The sequence below is a fragment of the Blennius ocellaris genome (assembly GCF_963422515.1).
Source record: "Blennius ocellaris genome assembly, chromosome: 8".
NCBI lineage: Eukaryota > Metazoa > Chordata > Actinopteri > Blenniiformes > Blenniidae > Blennius > Blennius ocellaris.
Genome location: NC_137657.1, coordinates 8773162 through 8798998, shown reverse-complemented (window position 1 = coordinate 8798998; position 25837 = coordinate 8773162). Strand labels below are relative to the sequence as shown.

The 25837-nt window shown below is 41.3% G+C and overlaps 1 protein-coding gene across 1 annotated transcript in view; it reads left to right on the top strand.

Annotated features, from left to right (window-relative positions):
- Nucleotides 1–24656, top strand: part of LOC308133805 (dynein axonemal heavy chain 11) — a gene marked incomplete at both ends in the record, with an annotated part of 35414 nt that extends 10758 nt beyond the window's left edge. The window contains 52 exons of the mRNA XM_080501317.1: nt 14–145; nt 474–634; nt 739–895; nt 1002–1147; nt 1223–1339; nt 1449–1587; nt 1758–1850; nt 1917–2111; nt 2205–2282; nt 2369–2501; nt 2634–2761; nt 3074–3222; nt 3851–4001; nt 4098–4229; nt 4818–4991; nt 5601–5805; nt 6076–6241; nt 6400–6502; nt 6808–7047; nt 7127–7288; nt 7373–7563; nt 7661–7823; nt 8290–8413; nt 8552–8694; nt 9312–9473; nt 10908–11141; nt 11318–11464; nt 11557–11670; nt 11751–11894; nt 12657–12839; nt 12928–13029; nt 13126–13260; nt 14464–14637; nt 14776–15011; nt 15151–15273; nt 17449–17653; nt 17805–17969; nt 18175–18315; nt 18510–18680; nt 19099–19221; nt 19301–19494; nt 19572–19720; nt 19803–19930; nt 20274–20501; nt 20637–20828; nt 21792–21920; nt 23110–23352; nt 23431–23613; nt 23702–23817; nt 23971–24083; nt 24160–24300; nt 24409–24656. Of these exons, the coding sequence (XP_080357443.1) occupies nt 14–145; nt 474–634; nt 739–895; nt 1002–1147; nt 1223–1339; nt 1449–1587; nt 1758–1850; nt 1917–2111; nt 2205–2282; nt 2369–2501; nt 2634–2761; nt 3074–3222; nt 3851–4001; nt 4098–4229; nt 4818–4991; nt 5601–5805; nt 6076–6241; nt 6400–6502; nt 6808–7047; nt 7127–7288; nt 7373–7563; nt 7661–7823; nt 8290–8413; nt 8552–8694; nt 9312–9473; nt 10908–11141; nt 11318–11464; nt 11557–11670; nt 11751–11894; nt 12657–12839; nt 12928–13029; nt 13126–13260; nt 14464–14637; nt 14776–15011; nt 15151–15273; nt 17449–17653; nt 17805–17969; nt 18175–18315; nt 18510–18680; nt 19099–19221; nt 19301–19494; nt 19572–19720; nt 19803–19930; nt 20274–20501; nt 20637–20828; nt 21792–21920; nt 23110–23352; nt 23431–23613; nt 23702–23817; nt 23971–24083; nt 24160–24300; nt 24409–24656 (8205 nt within the window). The remainder of the gene's footprint in view (nt 1–13; nt 146–473; nt 635–738; nt 896–1001; nt 1148–1222; nt 1340–1448; nt 1588–1757; nt 1851–1916; nt 2112–2204; nt 2283–2368; nt 2502–2633; nt 2762–3073; nt 3223–3850; nt 4002–4097; nt 4230–4817; nt 4992–5600; nt 5806–6075; nt 6242–6399; nt 6503–6807; nt 7048–7126; nt 7289–7372; nt 7564–7660; nt 7824–8289; nt 8414–8551; nt 8695–9311; nt 9474–10907; nt 11142–11317; nt 11465–11556; nt 11671–11750; nt 11895–12656; nt 12840–12927; nt 13030–13125; nt 13261–14463; nt 14638–14775; nt 15012–15150; nt 15274–17448; nt 17654–17804; nt 17970–18174; nt 18316–18509; nt 18681–19098; nt 19222–19300; nt 19495–19571; nt 19721–19802; nt 19931–20273; nt 20502–20636; nt 20829–21791; nt 21921–23109; nt 23353–23430; nt 23614–23701; nt 23818–23970; nt 24084–24159; nt 24301–24408) is intronic.
- Between the last annotated feature and the right edge of the window lie 1181 nt (nt 24657–25837).

The window sequence follows — 25837 nt, the reverse complement described above, 5'->3', positions numbered from 1 at the left end:
TTGTTCCTGACAGATTTCTCAACTCAACCTGTTGATCGGGATGCTGCTGGGCGAGCTCAGCCCGGGCGACAGACAGAAGATCATGACTATATGCACCATTGACGTCCATGCAAGAGACATTGTTGCCAGCCTGATTGCTCAAAAGGTTGACACAATGAACATTTTTCTTGATTGATATTAAGTCTGATTTAGCTACACTTAGGAACAGTTTGTATAGTTTAATATCACTTTGAGACTTTTTAATGAAAATTTTGTTAGAAATGAAATTTCTTCTTCTTCTTCTTCTTCTTCTTCTTCTTCTTCTTCTTCTTCTTCTTCTTCTTCTTCTTCTTCTTCTTCTTCTTCTTCTTCTTCTTCTTCTTCTTCTTCTGAAAAATGCAACATAATATATTATCATTATCTGTCTACTTCTTGTAACATAGAATGTGTAGAATCTGGCCATATCGTCTTATGATCGCTGTTTGTGCACACAGGTTACAAACTCCCAGGCCTTTCAGTGGCTTTCTCAGCTTCGACATTGTTGGGATGAGCAGCTTCACCACTGCATGGTCAAGATCTGTGACGCTCACTTCCGTTACTCTTACGAGTATCTTGGAAACACTCCACGTCTGGTCATCACCCCACTGACTGACCGGTAAAGCAATGGCTCAACAGTTATCATTTGAGTGGAATAAGTTCATGTCACACAATATTGCTAAGAATAAATGTGTGTTATATTTGTGTTTTCACCAAGTACAGGTGCTACATCACCTTAACTCAATCACTCCACCTGATCATGGGCGGAGCCCCCGCAGGGCCTGCAGGAACGGGGAAGACGGAGACCACTAAGGACTTGGGCAAGGCCATGGGTGTCATGGTGTACATCTTCAACTGTTCTGAGCAGATGGACTACAAGGTGACCTTCAACAGATCAGAGTTGATCATTGCCTGACATCAATCAGTGCCCATGTTATAAATATGTGCTGTAATGCAAAATGATATATTTTTCCATTTACTTGAAGTCTATCGGAAACATCTATAAGGGGCTGGCTCAGACCGGAGCGTGGGGTTGCTTTGATGAATTCAACCGTATCCCTGTGGATGTTTTGTCAGTTGTCGCAGTGCAGGTCAAAACCATACAGGACGCCATTCGCTCTAAAAAGAAAAGGTGAGCAGCCATAAACTTTCACCGTTCATCGTATAACTGTGAAACCTCCAATAATAATTGCCGGGCACCCCGAAGGTTCTTTTTCCTCGATAAGGACATTATCTTAAAAGACTCGATGGGGATTTTCATCACCATGAACCCCGGCTACGCAGGAAGAACAGAACTGCCGGAGAACCTCAAGGCTCTTTTCAGGTTTGAATAACACAGTGCTCTTCTTCATAACATGTTATAGCATTTATTTACCACACACAGCATTTATTCACCACAGATATGTTTTCCTGTTGTCTTTGTCCTTCTGAAGACCCTGTGCCATGGTGGTGCCTGACACTGAGCTTATTTGTGAGATCATGTTGGTGGCGGAGGGCTTCAGGAGTGCCAAGCTTTTAGCCAGGAAGTTTATCACTCTATACACTCTCTGCAAAAAACTGCTCTCAAAGCAGGTAGGAGGAGCTTTGTTATTTCAGAACCAAGGGTACCAGTAATACATATTCTGAAAAATACCATGGCATGAAATTATCTAACAAGTCTCATTGCTTTGAGTCATCAATTTCAGGCTAAAAGCAAAATCAAGACTGTTAATCTTCATTGTCTTCTCTTGTTTTTCTGCAAGGACCACTACGATTGGGGTTTGCGTGCTGTCAAATCTGTTCTGGTTCTGGCAGGATCCCTGAGAAGAAGAGACAAGATGAGGCCGGAGGAGCAGGTGAGATCTGCATGTCATCTCACATGCAAAGAAGAGAGAATTTTCTTCTTAAAAAATGATTCCTAGGTGCTGATGCGTGCACTCCGAGACTTCAACTTGCCTAAGATTGTGACCGAGGATGTCGCCATCTTCTTGGGTCTGCTGGGAGACCTGCTACCTGGCCTTGAGGTGGACAGAGAGAGAGACTGCGAATTCGAAATGGCAATCCGGAATACAACGCTGGAGCTCCAACTGCAGCCTGAGGAGGCCTTTATCCTCAAGGTTTCAAATGAACCGGTGTAAATTGACCTGAGAAGACTGACGGGTTAATGAGAACATAAAACCACATCTTGTGATTCTGTTTACTTTCATCAGGTGGTTCAGCTGGAGGAGCTCATGGCGGTACGTCACTCTGTCTTTGTTGTTGGAAATGCAGGGACTGGGAAGAGTCAGGTGAGACAGTTCATGCCTCAAAAATGCAAAGATTCTTAATTTGTAATGTAAATGACAGACACATGACGAACTGGCCTGTTTCACAGATACTGAGAGTTCTCCATAAAACCTATGTGAACCTGAAGAGGAAGCCCGTTTGGAACGACCTCAATCCAAAAGCAATAGACAGAGATGAACTGTTTGGCTTCATTCATCCTGCAACTCGAGAGTGGAAAGATGGTAAACAGCTAAAATTAAACGAGAAACACTCAATTATTGCTGCCACTTCTATTTGTACTGTCTGACACCATGCTTAGCTAAAACTTACACCTTTTCTGTTTTTCCCCTTTCTTTCCTCAATCTCGCCGTGAGGTTTACTTTCATCACTGATGCGAGAGCAGGCAAACATCTCCCACCTTGGGCCTAAGTGGATTGTGTTGGATGGAGACATTGATCCGATGTGGATTGAATCACTCAACACAGTGATGGATGATAACAAGGTACCTCCCTCCGGTTCACCCATACACTATTGTACAACACATACCAACCAAGGTGGTATACACAGAAAAAGATGTTTACTTCTCCCTCCTTTAGCAATCACTTCCTCGAGTCTGAGCACTTGGCGGCCTTTTTCCCTGAGTGATGAAACATGTCACAGCGATCTTGTCCCCTTTGAAATATTCTAAAGTAAATATGTCAAACCCGATGAGATGTGGACAGAGTTTTCCTTATCGTTTGGGTAGAGTGTAGTCCGTCTTACTGACTCTACCGATGTCTTGATAGTTTGGAAACTTAATGCCTTATAATTTCAGGTTCTGACTCTTGCCAGTAATGAACGTGTGTCGCTTACTTCATCCATGAGGCTGGTGTTTGAAATCAGTCATCTGAGGATGGCAACTCCTGCCACTGTGTCCAGAGCAGGAATCCTTTATGTGAACCAGCAGGACCTGGGCTGGAACCCGTGAGTTTCACAGAGATCTACTTAATTGGACTTTACACTCCTGCTAAGTAAATAGAGAAGGGACTAAAGAAGGGAAATATCACCTGTTAAAGCTTTTTTAACTTAGGATAATTAAGAATTCATTTTAAAATCCTTCTATTTTTCTTTAAATTCATCAATGGATGAAAACCTTTATGTATTTCTGAATGCCTGATTAAAGTTTTGTTTCAAATATTGACTGGGTTTCTGTTTTTGTGCACTGGAGATTTTTCCTTATTTGCCAGTCAATATTCAGTATCTTTTAGTGATTTTAAAAAACATTTTGATTGTGGCCACTATTTTTTTTTTTGCTTATCTCCATTTTTAATTTTTCTGTTTTATTGTGTCATTTTGTTTTTGTGTTTATTTCAATTTCTTATACTTTGAATTGCATTTTATATTTAATCTGAATTGCTAGACAATGATATTGTAGTTAATATTAAAGATTATTATTAGTAGTAGTAACAGTAGGTGTGGGAGTAATTATACTAGTATGTATAAAAGGAGCTATTAAATGACATTATAATTATGTTATTATAGAAGTACCGACAGTAGGATTAGATGGTTCAGGTACTGGTAATTCATGTATTTAATACTTTTTGTTGCTTAGATTTGTTGCCAGCTGGATCGACCAACGACGGTGCCAGACAGAACGGGCCCACCTCACCATTCTGTTTGAGAAATATGTTCCACGTTGTCTGGAACGGATGAAGCACAACTTCAAGACCGTCACTCCCATCACAGAAAACTGCATGGTGCAGGTAGACAACACACACTCTTGAACGGTGTTTTTTCTCCATTTATATCATTTAACTCGAACATAATTGTGATCTAATAATACATCTTATCCTTTTTAGACACTCTGCACTTTTCTTGATTGCCTTCTGACGCCAGAAAATATTTCTTCTGATTCCCCTCGTGAGATCTACGAGACATATTTTGTCTTTGCCTGCATTTGGGCTTTTGGTGGGGCCTTGTCTCAAGACCAGGTAATTGTTTGGTTTGAGATTAATTGTATTTATTTTACAATTGTACATATTAGGGTAAGTATAGCTGATTTAAGTGCCTCTGGGTTTGATGTGATTATGGATCTATTGGTATGGTGGAATACTTTCAATCAAAAATACAATCAAAATTTTATGCATTTTCTTTTTTTTTTGTCATTATTGATGCAAGCATTTATTTAAAAAACTGGTTTGCTGTTGTGTTGAAATCATTATAGAAGTTCAAGCACAGAAAGACAGGAAAGACAGTCAAGTAAGTCTTATCAAGTAATAGATTATATGTGTTGCATGGAACTCGGGGCACTTTCCTATATAAAATTGGTATGCTGTAGGTGTGCTACAATTATCTTCTTTAAAAGTTCACTTATTATCTCTTAGTTCAATTTTACATTGTATTCTCCTGTTTTCAACAACAAAACAGGACAATGTAAGACATTGTTGAGTGAATCATGAAGAGTGACCTGGGACCAAGTAGAATATACGCTCAACCGTCTTTCGTTTGTGGTGATGGTGGGGTTGTCCATTTGAAATGATAGGAATTAATGCATATTATGTGTCTGATGATCCATCCAGCTCTATGATTATCGGGTGGAGTTCAGTCGGTGGTGGTCTAAGGAAATGAAGACAGTGAAGCTTCCGGCACAAGGGACGGTGTTCGACTACTACCTTGACCATCAGACACGACGATTCCTACCCTGGAGTGAAGCTGTGCCTCCATTGGAAATGGAACCTTATACACCATTACAGGTGAGGACTTATAAATGATTATGATATAAATGAATAGGACCAGTGAGGAAAAAAATAAAATAAATCCCCCACAAACTTTTCAAAGTGATTTTTGTAAATAATCACATTCACAAACACAACAATCTTTCTTCAGGAAAAATAACCAAAATGAACAATACAGTCATATTAAAAATATTTGCATGCTTCAGTGCACATAATAAGAGAGGGTAAAGTCACATCGTGAGGTTATGGCAGGAGTGCTAGAATGGATGATAGGCTTGCCACTGTGTCTGATTACCATCTACTACTCTGTATACCAGACTGTGTGGGGGTGAAGGCACGAGCAACAAGGCTTGAGCTATCACCCACGCTCTTTTGTCTTTCTTTATGCTCTTGCGTACAGCTGTGAATGCTCCAAAGGCTCTTGCTGAGCCATAATTAGTGGGGTTTTGTTCTCAGCAAATGATGCTATTATGACAGAATAGTTGTGGTGTTCTGGGGAAATACAAGAAATTATAAATCACATACAATTCACTGAGCACATGTCTGTCAATAAATCACCCTCAAAGAAAGCCATAATAACCATGTATGTTTCTGTTCTGTGTTGTCCTGCTGTTTTTATGATTGCAGGCTGTTCTGGTGCACACAGCAGAGACTGTGCGTCTTCGCTACTTCATGGACTTGTTGCTCAAGAGGAGACAGCCCGTGATGCTTGTGGGGAATGCAGGAGTGGGAAAGACTGCACTCGTCAGGGAGAAGTTAGACTGTCTGCCAGAGGGTTTTTCCACCGCAAAAGTACCCTTAAACTATTACACCACCTCTCTAATGCTGCAGGGTGAGAGCGCTCTTTGACTTGTACTGTGGTGGAGTGAAACACATCAAGTACACTGTAGCACCATCTACTGGCTGTGTTAAAAGTCAGAACAGGCGAAGAAGGTCCCCCCCCCCAAAAAAAAAAATCCCAAACTTGCTCTTCTTTATACATTTTGAATCGTTTTCTAGATATATTCCCAGTCTAAAGCAAATTTGACATTTCTATCATTATGTTTCCTTTATCAAAGTTAAATGTAGTTTGGTAACTTCTTTACCTTGCAATTTCTTGTAGTGAACCTTGAGCAGCCGTTAGAGAAGAGAGCTGGCAGGAGCTACTCCCCTGCTGGCAACAGACGGCTGGTCTACTTCATTGATGACATGAACATGCCAGCTGTCGACTGTTATGGAACATCGCAGCCCCACACACTCATACGACAACACCTGGATTATGGGCACTGGTGAGCAGATTTCACTTGTATCCAGACAATCTGAGCAAGTTAAATCTGCACAAGGAAGGCAGTAACTGTCATCATAACATTTCATGGTACAGCACATTTATTTAAACAGCTAGTTTTTTGTTTATTAATTAACATTTTATTCTTTACGCTGTCTGTAGGTATGACAGGCAGAAACTGACCCTAAAAGAAATTCACAATACGCAGTATGTTGCGTGTATGAATCCAACAGCTGGGAGCTTCATTATCAACCCTCGATTACAGGTATGGTACTGAAATCACTGAAAATAATAAAATTTTGATCTGTGTACTCATAGTCATGCCACGGACCAATCGCGAAATCATATTTCACATTTGAAGTTTTATGCTTAAAATACACTGTGATCATGTTACAATCACTGCTTTTACAAGTATGACTTCTGCCCAAAATAAGTCCGTGGGATGGAGTTATGAATCATTTTATGCCTGGTATTTCTGGATTTTAAATTTTTGGGAATCAAAAGAAAGTTTCTGGTAAGGTAACTGAAGGGGTGCTTTAACTTTTGTGATCTCTGATTGTGTCTTCACAGCGGCATTTCTCAGTGTTGGCGGTGAATTTCCCATCATTTGAGGCTCAGACATTTATCTTCGGTCAGATCATGTGTGGCCATTTCAGAGAGCAGCACTTCAGCCCAACAGTTCAGAGGAGCGCTGCGTCTGTGGTCCAAGCTGCCGTAACTCTTCATCACAAGATCCTTCACAACTTCCTTCCCACAGCCGTCAAGTTCCACTATACGTTTAACCTTCGAGATATAGCGAATGTCTTCCAGGTACTGCTCATGGTAATCAGATTTAATATAGGTTGATTTGGAATTTGCTAATTAATGTATTTATTTATTTTCTGTTCAGGGGATTCTCTTCTGTGGGCCTGAGAATGTAACAAACAGCACTGAACTGGCGCTGCTTTGGGCACATGAATCCTGCAGAGTTTATGCAGACAGACTGGTAGACGTCAGTGACCTGAAGCTTTTCCAGAAGATACAGATGGACACCGTGCATGAGTGTTTTGAGGTGAGAAGAAAGTGCTGATGAGCAGAATGAAATGTTCAGATAAACTGCAGTGACCAAGTGATTGTTGTGCTTGTCCTCTGTCAGGGAATAGAGAAGAAGCAGATACAAACGCTGCCTCTCTATTGTCACTTTTCCTCCATGGGTGAGGAACCTTCTTATGTGCCGGTCAGAGACTGGTCTGCACTCAGGACCATCCTCACAGACACACTGGAAAACTACAATGAGCTTCATCCAGCCATGAACCTAGTCCTGTTCGAAGATGCCATCCAACATGTGTGAGTGTAGCCATGTTTGGTTCAAAAGTCCACTTAATTAACTGGTAATAATAATTTTGTCAAAGTCAGTGATGATGCTTGATTGTCTTGTTATTAGCTGTCGTATCAGTCGTATCCTGGAAGCTCCAAGATGCCATGCTTTACTAGTCGGGGTCGGAGGCAGTGGGAAGCAGAGTCTGACTCGCCTGGCTGCCTACATATCCTCTGTGGAAGTCTTCCAGATTACTCTGAAGAAAGCTTACAGCATCCAAGACCTCAAGGTAAAGGTTGTGTTTTAAAAGAATAAACTATGACTTTCTGAAAATACACTATTTTATAATTATAATTGTTTTTTTTTTTTGTTGTGGGGGGGAGGGGGGGGGGGGGGTTTCTCATACAAAATGTGAATAAATTCCTAAGCGGGATCTTTGTGGAAAAATGGATCAGTCATTATTCTGTGTGCATGCAGATTATTTATGTAATTTAAATTTGGTCAGCTTCTCCAGTGATGCAGAGCACAATTGTCAGATACTATTAAAAAGCACTGGGAAATAATTCAATGTCCCATTGATTTGGCAAGTTTAGCAATTCAATCATTTAACCATGCCTCAAAAATGATGGGGATACCATTGGACTTTGGATTTCAATTGATTGTCACATTATTGCTGAGAGCACAACGGCATCTATTCACTACAGGAATCATTTTATTTTTGTTTGTTTGTTTATTTGTTTGTGTGTTATTTTTAGATGGATCTGGCCAGTTTGTTCATAAAAGCTGGAGTGAAGAACCAACGTGTGGCTTTACTGCTGACTGATGCACAGATTCCCGATGAGCGGTTCCTCGTCATTATCAATGACTTACTGGCATCAGGTCAGAAATGGTGGAGTGAGCAGGCAGGCTGTGTTGCACTTGTGTCTGTTCCTTATAAACATACATTATTATACAAAAGTCATCCTCATTTTCAGTCTTCACGTATCACCTGTTGAGATTTGCAGTGTTTCTCTCCAGGGGAAATTCCTGAGCTTTTCAGTGAAGAGGAGATTGAAGGCATTGTGTCTGGTGTGAGAGCTGAGGTCCGAGGCCTCGGACTTTTGGACAACAGAGAAAACTGCTGGAGATTCTTTACGGACCGGGTTCGACTACAGCTCACGGTGGAGTATTTTAAATTCTTCTATTAATGTTTTGTCCACCATTTCTTTTTTTTGTGCCTTAACAATGAACTTTCCTTTGTCACACTTGCCTTGTTGCACTTCAAATCAGTTATTGTATTCTCCAAACATATAATCTCAATGTTCTGAATTGGTTTCGCTAATTCAAGAGCAAAACAGAAAATTTGGAATGTCTTCTCAGCACTAAGTTACACACACACGAACAGTTTTCAGCAAACTTTTGAAGCGAAGCTACTCAGTAATAGTATAAATAAACATGTTGGATGAGCTGAACCAAAGCAGCCGGATGAACTCTGGGGTCATAAGGAAGGAAACTCTTCTCAGGACACATGTATCCCATCCAGCTCAGTCTCAGTCTTTGTGCCAGGGCCTCTGGTTGTGTCACCGTCTGCTCTAGCCAACTGGGAATGTAGCGGCTGTCCACATGCCAGGGTGATGAAAGCAGGGGAGCAGAAAGCTGGCAGTTGTGTGTTTTCTTTTGGAAAAACATCACTTTGGTGCCTGTGACCTGTGTCTATTTTTCCAACATGAATTCCACTTTGTATTGAGTGGAACATCATGCTAAAGTTAACTGTTTCACATGATTTTGTGTTTTGTAGGTAGTACTGTGTTTTTCTCCTGTGGGCAGCACCCTGCGTGTCCGAGCCCGTCAGTTCCCAGCCCTCGTCAACTGTACCACGATTGACTGGTTTCATCCGTGGACATTTGAAGCTCTGCAGTCAGTCAGCTACAGGTTCATCCAAGATATTGAAGGCATTCAGGTCAGCTCTTGGAAACTGCTCACCTTATTCCACCATAACTCACAATAACCAAGCTTTTCTCTGTCTCTGAAAATATTTAATATTACTGTAAATAACAGTGTGAGCTGTCGACAGTGTGTTTGAAGTCAGCAGTGTCTCGCAGAGGTTTGTCATAAACCCAAGTTTTCCAGATTGGGTTCGACTTTAATGAGTACCTTGTAATTATCGCAGTGCAGCTGGATTAACTTTTCCACAGATCCTTCATCATTAGTTCTCTGCTGAGGTTCTGACAAATTGCCGAACACATGCCTGGAGACTCACAGTGAGTGCAGGCATATCATTGTTTTCCATCATAGCAGTGGAATGATCACAACCCAGCATCATTTATGTTAATGAGAGAAGAGTGATTAAGGACATAACGACCCTCTAAGGTGGCACAGCTGTCACAACCAGGAAGTGTCACCACATATGTGAACATGAGCCAGCCTGTGCCTTTCTACTGTTAGTGTGTGTACATCTGTCCACGTTGATAATGTTCATGTGCAGTGCTCACAGTGTAAAAGCTTAGAGGTTGTGTTATGATATAGGGCAACTTTAACCTTTAACATGAGGTGCAAAATTCAGTGATGGTTACAGTTACAGTGATGGAGTATATTGAAAAGGAAAATATTATAACATAAAGAAGATAATAGAATATGGTGGGTGGGCAGGGCTTATCATGGATTATAAAAGATGATGTAAGACAATATCAGACATTACAAATAAATACGTTAATGATTGTTTATCTTTTTGTAGAGGCCGAAGTGCAAGAAGTGAAATGATCATTTATTTAAAGTTAACAAATCTGCTGATAGTTTCTGCACAAGGCCAATCAATGAGCTTCTTTCGCATTGCAACAGAACATGGCACGCTTTGTCAAAATACGTTATGTCAGGTCTTAATTAATAATGATTTTTTTTCTGCCCTACCAGCTCTATGATCATTAACAATGGCTTTTTGTGAGTTATGGTCAGGTTTGATCCTTACATTCTCTGCTCATTTGTTTTTGCTTTAATTGATCGCTAACTGTGTGATTAATCGTGGCAGCGAGTCATTGTATGCCACATGATGAATACCTAGTTTTAATGTAGTGTCACAGCAGCTGTAGACAGTGTTCAGAAAGTTGGAGGATGCCAGATGTAATGTAAAGAGTATGCATGTATTACACGCTTCACGTGAGTGGTGTAAATGCATTATTTTCGCAGAGGTTTCAAAGCATAATCATTTCTGCTTGCTGCACCTAAATTTCAGATTGAGTAAGTCAGGGCCAGCCAAGTAAGATGGCAAAACTTGTAGATGAATTCAAAATTTATGAAGATAATATTTCAGTTCCCATCAGGTTGGGGATGTTAAACTCCACTCAATCCAGCTCGCCCTGTTCTCCTCTCTCCCCCCCTTGTCTGCTTATTTTTACAGCCTGCCGTCCAGGAATCCATCAGTCTTTTCATGGCCTACGCTCACACCAGTGTCAACCAGGCAAGTGAAAAATACCAGCGCAATGAGAAGCGGTACAATTACACCACCCCCAAGAGCTTTCTCCAGCAAATCACCCTGTACAGAAACCTGCTGGAGAAGAGCCGTTCTCAGCTTCAGCACAAAATGAACCGGCTTGACAGCGGCCTTCAGAAGCTCCAAACCACTGCTGCTCAGGTGAAAAAAAAAGTATTTATTCTGTGTTGTTATGGCCTAATATACAGTAAAAACTGAAAGGAGACAATTAAAGGACAACAAATCAGTAACAGCTCGCCATGTTTATTTGGGGATATCAAGTCATTACAGATTACATTATTCCGTATTTAATTCTCCCTTTTTTCCCCCCATTTCAGGTTGAAGATCTTCAAGCTAAACTTGCATCCCAAGAAGCGGAGCTGACCTTTAAAAACAAGAACATTGAAGCTATCATTACCAAGATTGGACTGCAGACTGAGAGGGTTAGCAACAAGAAAGAGGCGGCAGATATCGAGGCACAAAAGGTGAACTCCCCCTCTATTTCAGATGTTTTTTTTTCTAGTGTTCTACACTGCATGTATTTAATGTGTTTCTCATTATGGATACTTTTGCACAGGTTGCTGTCATCCAGGCAGAAATTGCTGTCAAGCAGAAGGACTGTGAAAATGATCTCGCCAAGGCAGAGCCATCACTGGCAGCGGCCACAGCAGCTCTGGACACCCTTAACAAAGTGCCTCATTTCGTCAACCTAAACAAAATTCTGCCGAATCTCCTCTGTATAATTATGTAACACTATACAATTGTTTCTAGGTGAATCTCACTGAGCTGAAGGCCTTTCCGAACCCTCCGGCGGCGGTAATAAATGTAGCAGCAGCTGTGATGGTCCTCCTCGCGCCCCGGGGTCGAGTGCCTAAGGATCGGAGCTGGAAGGCGGCGCGGGCCTTCATGGGCAAGGTTAAGCTGTCATCGTGTCAATCACATCTGCCTGATTAATGTCAATCTAATTTGTGACTGGGCCTTGACCCTGGCCCTGCCCAACATCTCTCTGGTGCTCACATTACAGCTGGATGGCTCCATGAATATGCTTGCTCTGGAGAATTGAGCGTGTATCTCCCTCTTGCTGCGATCAGACCACAAATTACATTAAACCCATGAGACATGTTTGAAAGGGTGTCGAATTTGAATAGAGGCACGTTACATTTTTTTCAAACGTGAGAGAAAGTAGAATATAATATCGCACAACATTTCAAAAGCATGAATCCATAATTAAGAAGCCATTTGAGCCTAAGAGGTTCAACTTCCCAGATGTGTTCAGATGGGTAAATTGTAGTAAGAAGGAGAGAAAAGGACGGAAAATATCACTGATTTATTATATATACAGGTTACATTGTTGTTATTACATATTTTTAGCTATTTCTTTACGAGTGTTTTTATGTTTTTATGGAGAGCCTGTGAAGCTGTCCGGAATATAATTTAAATCAATCTGCTTTTCAATAAATGAAATAAAAGATCCTGCATAATTTTCTCAAGTTAATTGAGAACAAAAATATGTTTTGTGTTCTAAAATATTGCTTCTTTTTTTTCCAATGGAGTTGTGTCCAGTGGCTTTGATTCATAGTAAATTCAATATGTTCTTGTTTTCAGACTGTCCTGTGATGTACAATGATTTTAACTAACACCTCCTTTTCTTTCTTGTATATGTTTATGCCTCATCAGGTGGATGTTTTCCTGCAGGCCCTGGTGTCATATGACAAGGAGCACATCCCTGAGTCCTGCCTGGCTGTGGTGAAACAACAATATCTGAGAAACCCGGACTTCCACCCAGATCTAGTTTGGACCAAGTCTACAGCTGCAGCTGGACTTTGTGCCTGGATTATTAATATCGTCAGATACTATGAGGTTAGACTTAAGAAAAGTTAGAATTGTCATTCATGAGAAACTTTTTTTTTTTTTTTTTTTAACTGAAGTATACCCTTATTTTGGACAGATTTATTGTGAAATCATTCCAAAACGACATGCTTTGTCACAAGCTAATGCTGAACTAGAAACGGCAACAGTCAAACTCCAGGCAGTTCAGAAGAAACTGTTGGTGAGTGCAGTGTTTTCATTGTGCTTATTTAACTCACCTTATTTTTTTTTTAAAGGCTGTCTTATTTGCATAGCTTCCTTTGTTTTGTTTCACCAGGATCTGGATGCCAGTCTGCAGAGTCTAACAGCTCAGTTTGAGAAGGCTACAGTCGAGAAAATCAGCTGTCAAGAGGAGGTGGCACGCACCACCCAGACGATAGAGCTCGCCAACCGACTCGTCAAGGGCTTGATGGTAAACAAGGAGAAATAGAGGAGTTTGGTAGTGTCACTGAGGCTGGCCTGGATCAAAATCAACTGTCGGTGTGTTGGAGGCAGGCATGCTGGAGCGATGCTGGTAATCGAACTGCATGAGCAATCTGGACTAGAAGTTGTTATGTCTTGGCAGGACAGGCTGACAGTTGTATGAGCAGACCAAGCAAAGAGAGATTTTACAGCCTAGCCCAGCAGCATACCGGGGACTTGTGAGACAGGTAGAGAGGGCTGGACCACAGAAAACGCTTCGCTGAACTGGGCAACTGGCAACTGGCAACTGGCAACAGGCGTGGTGAACAGTTTCCAATATGACAAAAGGAAGAGGGATGGCAAGAAGGCGACAGTAACACTGGTCCTATTGCTCTGCTATAGAAAGGGCGTGGTTTTGTTTTTACTGTACGTTTGATAAAAGCATTAAGATACCAATGAGGAAGTTATGATGTAGAAACAAAAGATAGGTACATTTAATGCCAAGTGTTGCATGTATGCATTATAGATTACATTCGTTAGTTTGGTATTCTTACACATATTATTTTGTCTACAAACAATTCATATCTTTGTGGGCGCTAATAGATTATAAAAGATGATCATTTCAGTGGCCATTTTGCTCGTTCGACTTTCCGATTCCAGAAAATAAATGTGGTTTGCATGGAACAGCTTGGCTTTTAAGCATATCAAGATAAATGTTTTGTCTTTATGGCATTGACCTGGAAGCAATAGTGTACAGACTAATAAATCAGGCCGTCTATATTTAATCATTAACTTACCTCAAAGCCTCAACAGCTGTTGGAAATTAACAATGTCTCACCCCAGACTGAGTGATATTACAGGCAATCCATAATACATTAGAGTAAAATTATAGTGATTTTTAACTGTCTGAGAATTTATTATGTGACATATTCTAGATCCACAGCCCCTTGTAAGAAAATGCCGTGCATGATTTATTGTTGTGGGCTGTCACAGTCATAGTATTGAATGTTCAAATGAATGCTAAATTGATGCAGAGCAAACATACAGCCAAACTTCCAGAGCTATTAGAATGGAATTGTACTTGCATGCTTTACTGTTTACATATTCTTAGTTTTTGCTGAGATGGAGTAGGAAAGTTTCCAGGAGCACTAATTCCATCATTTCTGGTTTAACAGGTTGTTTACTTGTTTGTGGTTTGCTTAATGTTTTACAGTCAGAGAAAGATCGCTGGTCCCATGCGCTGGTTCAGTATGAGAAGCAACAGAACACCCTTTGCGGTGACATCCTCCTCACTTCAGCATTTGTCTCTTACATGGGTTACTTCACCAGCCAGTATCGTGTGGAGCTTTATACTAACACATGGATTCCCTTCCTACAGTCTCAGAAGGTGAGCTCAAACCTGCAGAACGAATTAGACTTTGGATATTTCTGTAAATAAATAAATAGAAACAGTAAACCGCGTGAAGAGGAGGGCTTTTACCGAAGCTTCAGCATGAATGACATCACTCTTCTGTTTTTCTTGCAGGTCTCTGTACCCCTGACAGACGGCCTGGATCCAATACTCATGCTTACAGATGATGCCACTGTGGCTGCCTGGCAAAACCAGGGCTTGCCAAATGATAGGATGTCTACTGAGAATGCTGCCATCCTGACCACCAGTGAGCGTTGGCCTCTCATCATCGACCCGCAACAGCAGGGTATCAAGTGGATGAGAAACCGACTGGGGTCAGAACTGAGGCTTGTTCGGCTGGAACAAAAAGGGTGAGCAGAGGCTGATTGTGCTCAGTTTCTAATATGTCATGAAGTGCTAACATACTTTAAAATGTGCAGAAACCAGTCTCAATTTTGTTTTTCTCCTGGTTTCTTTATTCTGATTTCTTGATTCTGATTTTTGTCCCAGGTATCTGGACGTGATTGAACAAGCTCTTGCATGCGGTGGAACAGTATTGATAGAGAATCTACCAGAGAGGGTAGACCCAGTCCTAGAGCCACTTCTAAGCAAAAAAACAATTAAGAGAGGAAGGTTAGTACAAAAACACCAAGGTATTTTCGCCTTTATGTCAATAAGCCAACATATCATTAAACATACCACCAGGAAACATTTTGTTGTATAGAAACTTATCAGCATGGAGTGTTTACCGAACAAAAACATTTGAAATCAATCAACGGTTTTATATCCTTCTTCATATTTCTGTCGATATGACCACAACCTGTGTCTGTGGTGTGAGACAAAGAGGACAGATTTGCCAGATGGCTGAATCTCACAGAGCACTGAAACACCAGTAAGACATGACTGAATGCATTGTTATTGCTCACTCTTTAGATTATAAATGTATTTGCAGGACGTGTTCTGAATCCCTGACGCCGCCATATTGATTGACCCCTCACAAAGGGTGATAGATGTATATTTGTGTGTTCATATTCTTTGGGTGTGATGAATATTGAACAGCTGAGCTTCCGTAGAAAAGCTGAATTGAGGATAGTCATGGTTATGTATAAGGACTCCTGTCTTCTGTAGAAAGCTGGCAAGAATTAAGTGGTCCTCCATCATTATCAATGACTCCATTTAGCTTGAATAATTTCATAACTGATAGGTGATTTTTTTTAAAAATTTTTTATGTGGTCCTGCATACCTTCAGCCTAACATCACCGAATCGAGTTGAGATGAAACAAAAATGGCTTTTTACATCCAGATCGTCTTAGGTGCCGTGTTATTATGTGCCGTTCACTGGAAGGTTTTACTTTACCATAATCTTTTTTATTTCAATATATACCAATAAGTCACATCTGCCTTCAAAAATGACATTTGTTCGACACAAACCCCACTGAATTTAAACACGTCTGCTTCACTCCACACATTGTAATCCACTTCACAAATATAACAGTACCACCAAAATATCCATTCTGTATAAACCACTTCCACTTATCCTCAAAAAGAAAGAAATCATGTAAATTTCATAAACTGCACAACTAATGGCGGAATAAACAGAAAATACCAGATATTGACATTCTGTTTGATTTCCCCCTCAAACATGTTTACATCTTCCTCGCTCTGATCCATGTATGACCATGAATATTGAGTGTCTTGTTGTATGTTCATTGAGCTTTTTTTGAAGTCCTGTCCGTCCAGACGTAACTATTTATCATACTAAATCTGATTATAAGTTTATCCTTTGTAGATGACCCACACACTTGTTTCTGTCGATGATTAATACAACCTGCTGGTGCAGCCTTGATGGATCTGGTAGGGCTCCTCAGCTGAAGTTCATTAATAATTGGAATGTTCTAGAGTGTGAAGTAATGAATACTAATTATTCCTTTCATGGCTGACGGAAGACTACAAGCCTATCCATCAGGAAGGACTTTAATTTGGTGGAGTAATGGTTCTATCAATAGTACATTAATTCTGGCTTGTGAAGATATAGAGTTGAACCAGACCCAGGCCACAAGGAACCTGTGCCATAAAAATTGGGGCCTTGCCTGACACCCAAGGGGTAATTAGAGATAAATGAAAAGCCACCAGGTTCGTCAAGCCACTGCTAATTTAATTGAAATGCAGGAAGAGATAAATATTGGCTGGTGTGGTGATAATCTTTCATATTCACTCAAGAATATTTGTCTACAGTACAAGTGGTATTTGGAGCCCGTCTGAAGTTGGCGTGCAGGAAAGGTGTGGTGTTGAGCTCAAATAGGATAGAGAAGTTTTTTGTTCAGGAACAAAATGTTTAGCAGCTCGAGGCGGCAGTTCAAGAACAAGATAAAGAATGAGTGTGTGGCGGTTTGTTTATGATGTGTGCTGCCATCCATTTAGAGATATTTGTAATCACATAATCATACATTTGCCACTTCCTCACCTTGTAACTTGACGTGATTACTTACAAAAGAGAAGACATCACCACCTCGGAAATATTTACTTTCTATTTTCTGTTGACATTGAGATGTTTTCTGTTCTCGTCAAGATGACAAAAAAATAATCATGTTTTCAACAAAGTGAGAGATTGCAAACAATCCCTCAAACCATTCAGTTTGAGTCCGGGTTGTCTCTCGAAGAGAAGTTATGGCTTTTCCACCTGAATTACTCTTCCAGTACTGTCAGGAGTCAAGTTGGACATTTTGTTGCTTGTCAAATACTTTATTTTATTAAATTAAAGTAGAATGACCCCCCCCCCCCCCCCCCCCCCCCTTTCCTTTTATCCAGGTACATTCTAATTGGGGGAAAGGAGTGTGAATACAACAGTAACTTTCAACTCATTCTCCACACCAAGCTGGCCAACCCACATTTCCCCCCTGAGCTCCAGGCCCAGACCACTCTTATTAACTTGACGGTGACTCCTGTGGGGCTGGAGGAGCAGCTGCTGGGACAGGTGGTGTCCCGAGAGAGGCCCGACCTGGAGGCCCTGAAGGTGATTCAAGCATATTATTGTTTAACTTATGTAGACTCTGCCAAGCATTGTCATGATATTGTATGTTTGTTTTATTTGTTTTATTTGTATTTTTTTTATACCAGATTTAAAAAAGAAATCTTAACTTTGATGTGTACTTTTTTGTTGAAAGATGCAATTAACCACCCAGCAGAACCACTTCAGAATTGAGCTCAAGAGGTTTGAAGACGACCTGCTGAGTCGGCTCTCTGCAGCCCATGGTAATTTTCTGGGTGATATTTCTCTGGTGGAGCAGCTTGAGAACACCAAAACTACAGCTGCTCACATCCAGCACAAGGTAAGGTTATTACACCAAAAGAGAGCTATGTTGTTACTTTTTTGTGTCTCAGGTGTTTTTTGGTGTTTTTTGTGACACAACAGTAAGTGCCTAATTTTATTGCATCTTGCTATAAATGGCATGCAGTTAGGGATATGTGTAATGAGAGGGTTTTGGAGCATGACTGAGAGCCTAATAGCTCATTTTGTGCAATTGGAACACACAGGTGGTGGAGGCCAGAGAGAACGAGACAAAGATCAACGAGGCTCGAGAACTATACCGCCCCGTAGCTGAGAGAGCGTCACTCCTCTTCTTCATCATCAATGACCTCAGCAAGATTAATCCCATGTACCAGTTTTCGCTCAAGGTGAAACCTTTAGCCCCAAGCGATACATGTTGTTTTGTGCTGCTTTCCACTATGTGATCAAATGTAATTTTTTTGGTGCTTTCTGCAAACTCTTGTCTATTAAAATAAAATAATAAAATAACCAACGTTGTTGCCTGTTTGTTCTGTATGTTTGCAGTCATTATCAATTTGTCCTCCTTTTATTTACTTTTCAGACCTTCAACTCGGTGTTCCACAAAGCAATGGAGCATGCAGAGTGGGACGAGGATGTGAAAACCCGAGTGCACACCCTCACCGAGGCCATCACCTATTCTGTATTCCTCTACGTGAGCCAGGGCTTGTTTGAGAGAGACAAGTTAACCTTCTTGTCACACACTGCCTTCCAGGTGAGGGACTCAGGACCGCCTCAGAGGTGGGGCCTGCTGTCATCCTCATCAATCAAACTACTTTTCTGCCCCCACATTAACTTCAATTAAAAGCAGTCAGCAATACCATACGCTGCTATTGATTACCTCTCACACCTTGCTTCATGGCTGCTGTTCACACAGTTGGTTCTGACAAGGGGGTTGGTTCTGATGGCATAATGCAATTATCTGTCATTGTGCCAACTGTTTTCATCTTAGAAATTGTGCCACTCTCAAGGCTGCCCTTCACGTGACTATTTTACACGCGGAGACACTTATTCAGCCCGTGCAAGTTCACCTGATTGTTTTGGCAGTTTTCTTGTACTTGTTTTGGAAGTGACTGAACAGAGATCGATACTTCATAGATCTCTACAAACTGCTTTTGATCCTTCGCCCTCAGATTCTGCTCAAACAAGGTTTGATTGATGTCCAGGAGTTTGGCTTCCTTCTGCAGTTCCCCGTGGAGGCCAACAAAGTTAGCCCAGTGTCCTTCCTCTCTCCACACGCCTGGGCGGCCATTAAGGTACCGTGTAGAGCATAAACTCAGCATGTAACAGGTGAAAGGGTAATGTGACGGATCAGTACTTGTTGTTTTGTGACAGATGATTTCCACCCTGGATGACTTCGGTGGACTTGATCGAGAGATCGAGAGCTCACCGAAGCGCTGGAAGAAGATCGTGGAGTCCAGTTGTCCCGAAAACGAAAGGCTTCCCCAGGACTGGAAAAACAAGAGTTCCCTCCAGAAGCTCATCATCCTGAGAGCTCTGCGTCCTGATCGAGTGACCTACACACTCCGGTCAGTGAGCGACTGAGTTGTATTGGTATGTCCACTTACGTTACGTCACTGAGCTTCTTCACAACATCTCCCTCCAGGAAATTTGTGGAGGAAAACATGGGAACCAAATATGTGGAAGCTGCACGATTAGAGTTTGAAAAGTTGTACGAGCACAGTGGCGCTTCTACTCCTGTGTTCTTCATCCTCTCTCCTGGAGTGGATCCACTCAGAGATGTAGAGAAAATTGGTACAACTCACACTGTTTCTTCATAATAAAGTCTTCATTATGTGGCTTTTGCTTAAATCTACTAACTACTGCTTCTGTGCAGGCCTGAAGCTGGGATTCTCTATTGAGCAGGGCACTTTACACAACGTGTCCCTGGGACAGGGGCAGGAGGAGGTCGCCGAACGGGTCCTCAGGACTGCATCTAAACAGGGACACTGGGTCATCTTGCAGGTAGACGATATTATCCACCAAGAAGGCAACTGTCCAGCTACATTTCCAGCCTTCCTGTAATGATATTATCTGACTTCCACGGCAGGGGAATAAACTCAATTTGGTTCAATAAAAGCTGTAATTGGCTACATTAGCTCCATAAATGGCTCCTTTATAGAGAAGTGTACAGCCAAGTGAATCTGGAAGGATTTTTTTTTGTCTCACTAATGCAGAACATAATTACTTCTTTTTTTTCCAAATGGAGGTTCCACATTTGAATACAAGCCTCGTAATAAACTACTATGATTAATATATTCTTGATCCTGTTTCAGAGTAAATTTTGTGCATGTCTCTTATTTCTTAGAATGTCCACCTGATGGCTCGCTGGCTGCCCTCTCTGGACGCCCTCCTGGAGACGACAGCCATCGACAGTCATGCCACCTTCAGGGTTTTCATGACGGGAGAGCCGGCGCCGAGCCCCGAGCAGCATGTAATCCCCAGAGGCATCCTGGAAAACTCCATCAAAATCACCAATGAGCCACCCACTGGCATGAATGCCAGTTTGCACTCAGCTCTTAATAACTTCAGTCAGGTTTGCATCTTTCTAAATGTTATGTGGAAATTAAAAAAAAAAAAAAAAAAAAAAAAATGCATTACATTTAACATTTGGCATGTTTTGTCTTGTGCTTTCACTGCAACCTCTGTTTCTTGTTTTGTCTCCTTGCAGGACACACTGGATATGTGCTCCAGAGAACAAGAGTTCAACTCCATGTTCTTCTCCCTTTGCTTCTTTCATGCTTGTGTTACCGAGCGCCGCAGATTTGGTCCTCAAGGGTGGAACCACAACTATCCCTTCAGCACCGGCGACCTCACCATCTCAGTCAATGTGTTGTACAACTACTTGGAGGCCAACACTAAAGTACAGCATTTCAAATGCAAAAATACATTTATTTCTTTTAATCTTCCTCTACTTTTTTCTATATAAATAGAGAATCAAACTTTTAATCTGTTTTCAGCACTTCCTTCTCAGTTGTGAATATTTATAATGATAATGGTATTCATAGTGGCATTATTGTCAGACAGGGATGTTGAATTACTATGCAGTGTTTCCAGTTACTTATTGAAATCTTTTGTTCCACTGTTATTTGTGAAAAATGTTCATTCCCTTCTTTTTTTTTTTTTACCACAATTCTTCTCTTGTAACTATGAACAAGCAACATATAATTTAGCTTTATTTCATGAAGACAAAAAATCCATTCTTGGATTTGCTGCACCCCTCTTAACTCCTAATGCTTTTCTCCTGGAACTCCTATTACTCTGGTCACAACCAATTATGTCTCCTAGGTATTCTGCCCTCCAAAAACGAATGTCCTTCATTATGTTAACCAAACAGTAACCTGTATGTGCGTATACAGAGAATTCATTAGGAGGGCAATGAAGCGTTATCCTAAATGTAATTACATGCAGCCAATGTGACAGTTCACAACGCTACATAAGTGATCACTGCAATTAGAGCTGATGAAGGAAGCAATTTGCAAAACAATACAGGTACAAATGATTGTGAACCTACAGCTTTTGTAATTTGTTATGAATCACAGGTTCTTTTCTTCCTCCCTCACCCTCACGGATCATAATCTCCTGCTGAGGGAAAAAAGGCTCTTCTGTCATACATGAGTTCAGTGTGTGTAAAGAAACATAATTCTGTTATATTTCCTTTCGTGTGTGATCATCAGAGGCGCTACAATGGAAAGTGATCCAAATGTTATTTCTTGAAGTTTGAAAGGAAGGAAAAATGTCATCAATTGCTTAAAATGTATGTGAGATGACTTGAAAAATTTTTTTTTTCTTTCTCTATGATTTGTCTAAACAAAGTGTCTCTCAGTCCATGCAGGTGCCTTGGGAGGACTTGTGCTATCTTTTTGGAGAGATCATGTATGGAGGACACATTACCGATACCTGGGATAGAAAACTATGTCAAACTTACCTGCAGGAGTTCATGGATTCAAAAATGGTAAGTCGGTTGCCATGTTAGAGGGATCTCTTCACTCAAGTATATTTTGTTTGGTTTCAACATAGCTTTTAATTTTTTTAGTTATAATTTGATATAGTTAAACAGTTTTAGTATTTAATAATTAAAAAGTTGCATATATATACATATATATTTTATTCAATTTTATGATCCCACAAAGTAAAAAAATAAATGTAGAGTTGCTCAGGTTCTTTGTATTGTTGTCAAGGTAAAGGGTGCCCTCTTGGGATAAAAACCTAAACTGCAATTTCACTGTTAAATAGAGACGACGTTATTGCCTGTTGTAATGCTACATATTTGACTGCTTGTTGCATCATGACACTCGACTGCATGAATAGTTTGGGAATTGTTTTTCATCCTGAGCGGGTGTTGAAATGGTTTATCTGTTTCACTGTCAGTAGAGATTGATAGGCCTTCTGCCACTTCCCCCACATTAGAGCAGATTGGATGATGAGATGGGAATCAATGTTTCACTGTCAGTGCAGCGCAAAGTATATGCATGAAGTGTTCTACTGAAATCATTTTGTTTTTTTTTAGTTTTCAGCAAAAGTCACATCAAAAGAGGCAAACAGTGACTACACTGTGATTCAGTGATGCGTGATGATAATAGAGAGGGGGAACAAAAACTGAACAGTGTATTTGCCAAATTTTATATTTCTGGTTATTGTCATGATATAAGAAGATATATTATTGGGAGAGGTATGCGACCCCATGTGGACTCTGCAGGAAGATAGATGGATGAATGGATGAAGATGAGTAAAAAGCTTACAGGGTTTTAAAAGATACCCGTTAGTCATTAATGAGTGTGAATAATAATGCAATAATTAAATAGCAAGCAGGAGCAATACAATGAATAGACCCAACAATTAAACAAGAAATTAGCATAAAGTGATCCGAGGAGCTGATGGGGGGGTCAAGGATCTTGCTCAGTGGTCACATGTCCACTGTGGGAATTGAACCTGTGTAGCTCCGATCCCACCACTGCCCAAATCTGTGCACCACCCGGGAATTGAACCCGGCTCACAAGGATGGAAGTCATGTGTGATTGCACTGATACAAAGTCTTGTTTTTCTTGCTCCCTTTCTTCCTTTCTTACTTTAATGTTGGTAATTGTCAATCGAATTCCAAAACTAACGGACTAAGTTCGCCTGCGTCTGATTTTCATCCACAGTTTGAATCGGAGCTCCTCCTGTGCCCGGGCTTTCTGGCTCCTCCGTTCTTGGACTACATCGGTTACCACAGTTACATAGACAGACATCTCCCACCTGAGAACCCAACTCTGTACGGACTGCATCCAAACGCCGAGCAGGAGTGCCTCACCGCCACCTCAGACAGCCTCTTGAAGACTCTGCTGGAGCTGCAGCCGCAGGACTCGTCCAGAGGAGAGGGGGCCGCCCAGACCACAGATGAAAAGGTAATGGAGGTGGGGACCGGCAGAGATTACCTCCACATTACTGCGACACGCCCCCAACATGCCTGTTGTGTTTGTCAGGTGACGTCTATAATTGAAGACATCCTTGACAGGCTTCCCGAGGAGTATAACATGATGGAGATGATGACAAAGACAGCAGAGCGAAGCCCCTACACCTTAGTGTGCTTTCAGGAGTGCGAACGCATGAATCTCCTGCTGGCAGAAATCAGGAGGTCGCTCACCGAGCTGGATCTGGGCCTGAAGGTAGTTTATTGTGGGCGTGTATCGTAAGTTCTCCTCTGTCCTGTGTTTTTTTTCTTTTCTTTTTTCCTGAAGCTTTGTCTGTTTACAGGGTGAACTCACCATCTCCTCCAGCATGGAAGCTCTTCAGTCTGCTCTTTTCAGGGATTTGGTTCCAGACTCCTGGGCCAGATTGGGTTATCCTTCAACTAAAACACTGGCACAATGGTAAATTCTATATTGGCCTTGTTTTAGTATTTAAATTCTGTTTTATGTTTTTTGTAAGACTTTCAAGTTGAAGGAATTTAAACAAATTTATAAATATCTTCAGTCATGATGGGTTTCTGCTAATAAAAAAAAAGAAAAATCTTTATTTTACAGGGTGAATGATCTAATGAGTGGCTGTCATGAGCTGGACAGCTGGACTCAAGATTTTGTTCTTCCAGCCGTTGTTTGGCTCTCGGGGCTTTTTAATCCTCAGACTTTCCTCACTGGTGAGCTTCAGGTTTGCTTTAAGTCTTTAAACTCAGACATTTCTACTTACTTACTCGCACACCTGCCTGTTTGCAGCCGTGCTGCAGAGCATCGCTCGTAAGAATCAGTGGGCCCTGGACAGGATGACTCTGACTGTGGATGTGACGAAGAAGATGAAGGACGATTTTGGACACCCCCCACGGGAGGGAGCCTACATCCATGGACTCTTTATGGAAGGTCAGAATTCACTCATCTATGTTTTCATTGTGACGCGTAGGTGAAATGATCACCTCTGTGAGCGTCACCAGTCAAGCCCGGGTTGCAACGTGTCCTTCATCCTCTCAGGGGCGCGCTGGGATACTCAGTCAGGGGTCATCACCGAGGCGGTTCTGAGAGATCTGACCCCCGCCATGCCGGTGCTGTACGTTCGAGCCGTGCCGGCGGAGGAGCAGGAGCTCAAGGGCACGTTCGAGTGTCCGGCGTACCGCACCAAACAGCGTGGGCCGACATACGTGTGGAGCCTCCACCTGCGCACCAAACAGCCCCCCGCCAAGTGGATGTTAGCAGGAGTGGCACTTCTACTGTCCGTGTAAGACGACGCGTCGCCAGTGGTTTAGAATGCCAGTATTATGTAATATCAGTATTGCAAACATTTTGTATTTAATCATAACACTAGTATGTTAGATGAGACACAGTAACAATGTTGTATTTCTATGATTGTTCTTGACTTGGGGGGTTTGTTCAGGAGCGTTCCATGGTGACCTATAGCGGTGGGTGACGCCGTTGTAGATCTGAAGTGGTGATACACGTTCAGCCGCTGTTGAACCTGTTGTGTCTGTGTCCGACACTGTTGAACCTCTCCCCCGAGTCTGGCCGTGATTTGTTGGGAGCTTATGTCTCCATTTTAGACCATGTAATTCTGGATAGGGAGCATATTTTATTGGAAGGTCAGGATTAAAAAAGCTCTCTGGCTGCCCTCTACTAACTGAATGATACACAATGCTGTCTGGAGGGTTCCCGGACAGAATTCCCAGGAGATGATGTGCATGGCCGCTATTGACTTTTAAATGAGGTGCATTTGACATTGACCTTTTTGTGCGGCAGAGGCAGAATACTAACAGACTAGTGTAATTCATTCAGCCGAGCCTGTTGGAAAAACCTATTCAAAGGCACTGATAGCTTTGTATGAGAAAGCAACACATTAGATTACCCATCCTTTATCTGTCTGCACTCTCTGTTAGCGTCTGATTAACTTAATACGAACCAAATAAAACCTATAACTTTGAATAAGTGAAAAAATGCTGATATCCTGCCAAAAGTGTTATCTTTCAGGGCAGACTTCATTGAGATTGATTGAAAACTGACCAGAGTTGTGAATATAATAGATTTGTCTTGAAGTCTTGTGCATTAAGAGGAGTTGCAATGTCAAGGTTAGGATTATGTAAATCACAGTATTACACTCAGTAAGATACATTTAAGCAGCTAAAAATGTTTAGAGAGGTTTTTTTGCAGATGTTGTACAGGAACCGTTTGAATCGAAATCAGTATACTCGCAGAAAAACAACACAGATGCCGTAAAATCTGCTAACTTAAACAAATGACATTATCATGTAGAAATTAGAGCCACGAAGTTGCATTTTTTTGTTTTTTTTTATTAGAGAGGAGTTTAAATCATCCCTCTTATCCGCTCAAATAAGATTTTCTCCAACGCTAATAACTGTTGTGTTGCTCTTAATTTCTCCCTGCAGACAGACAAATGGAGGATAGAGAATTG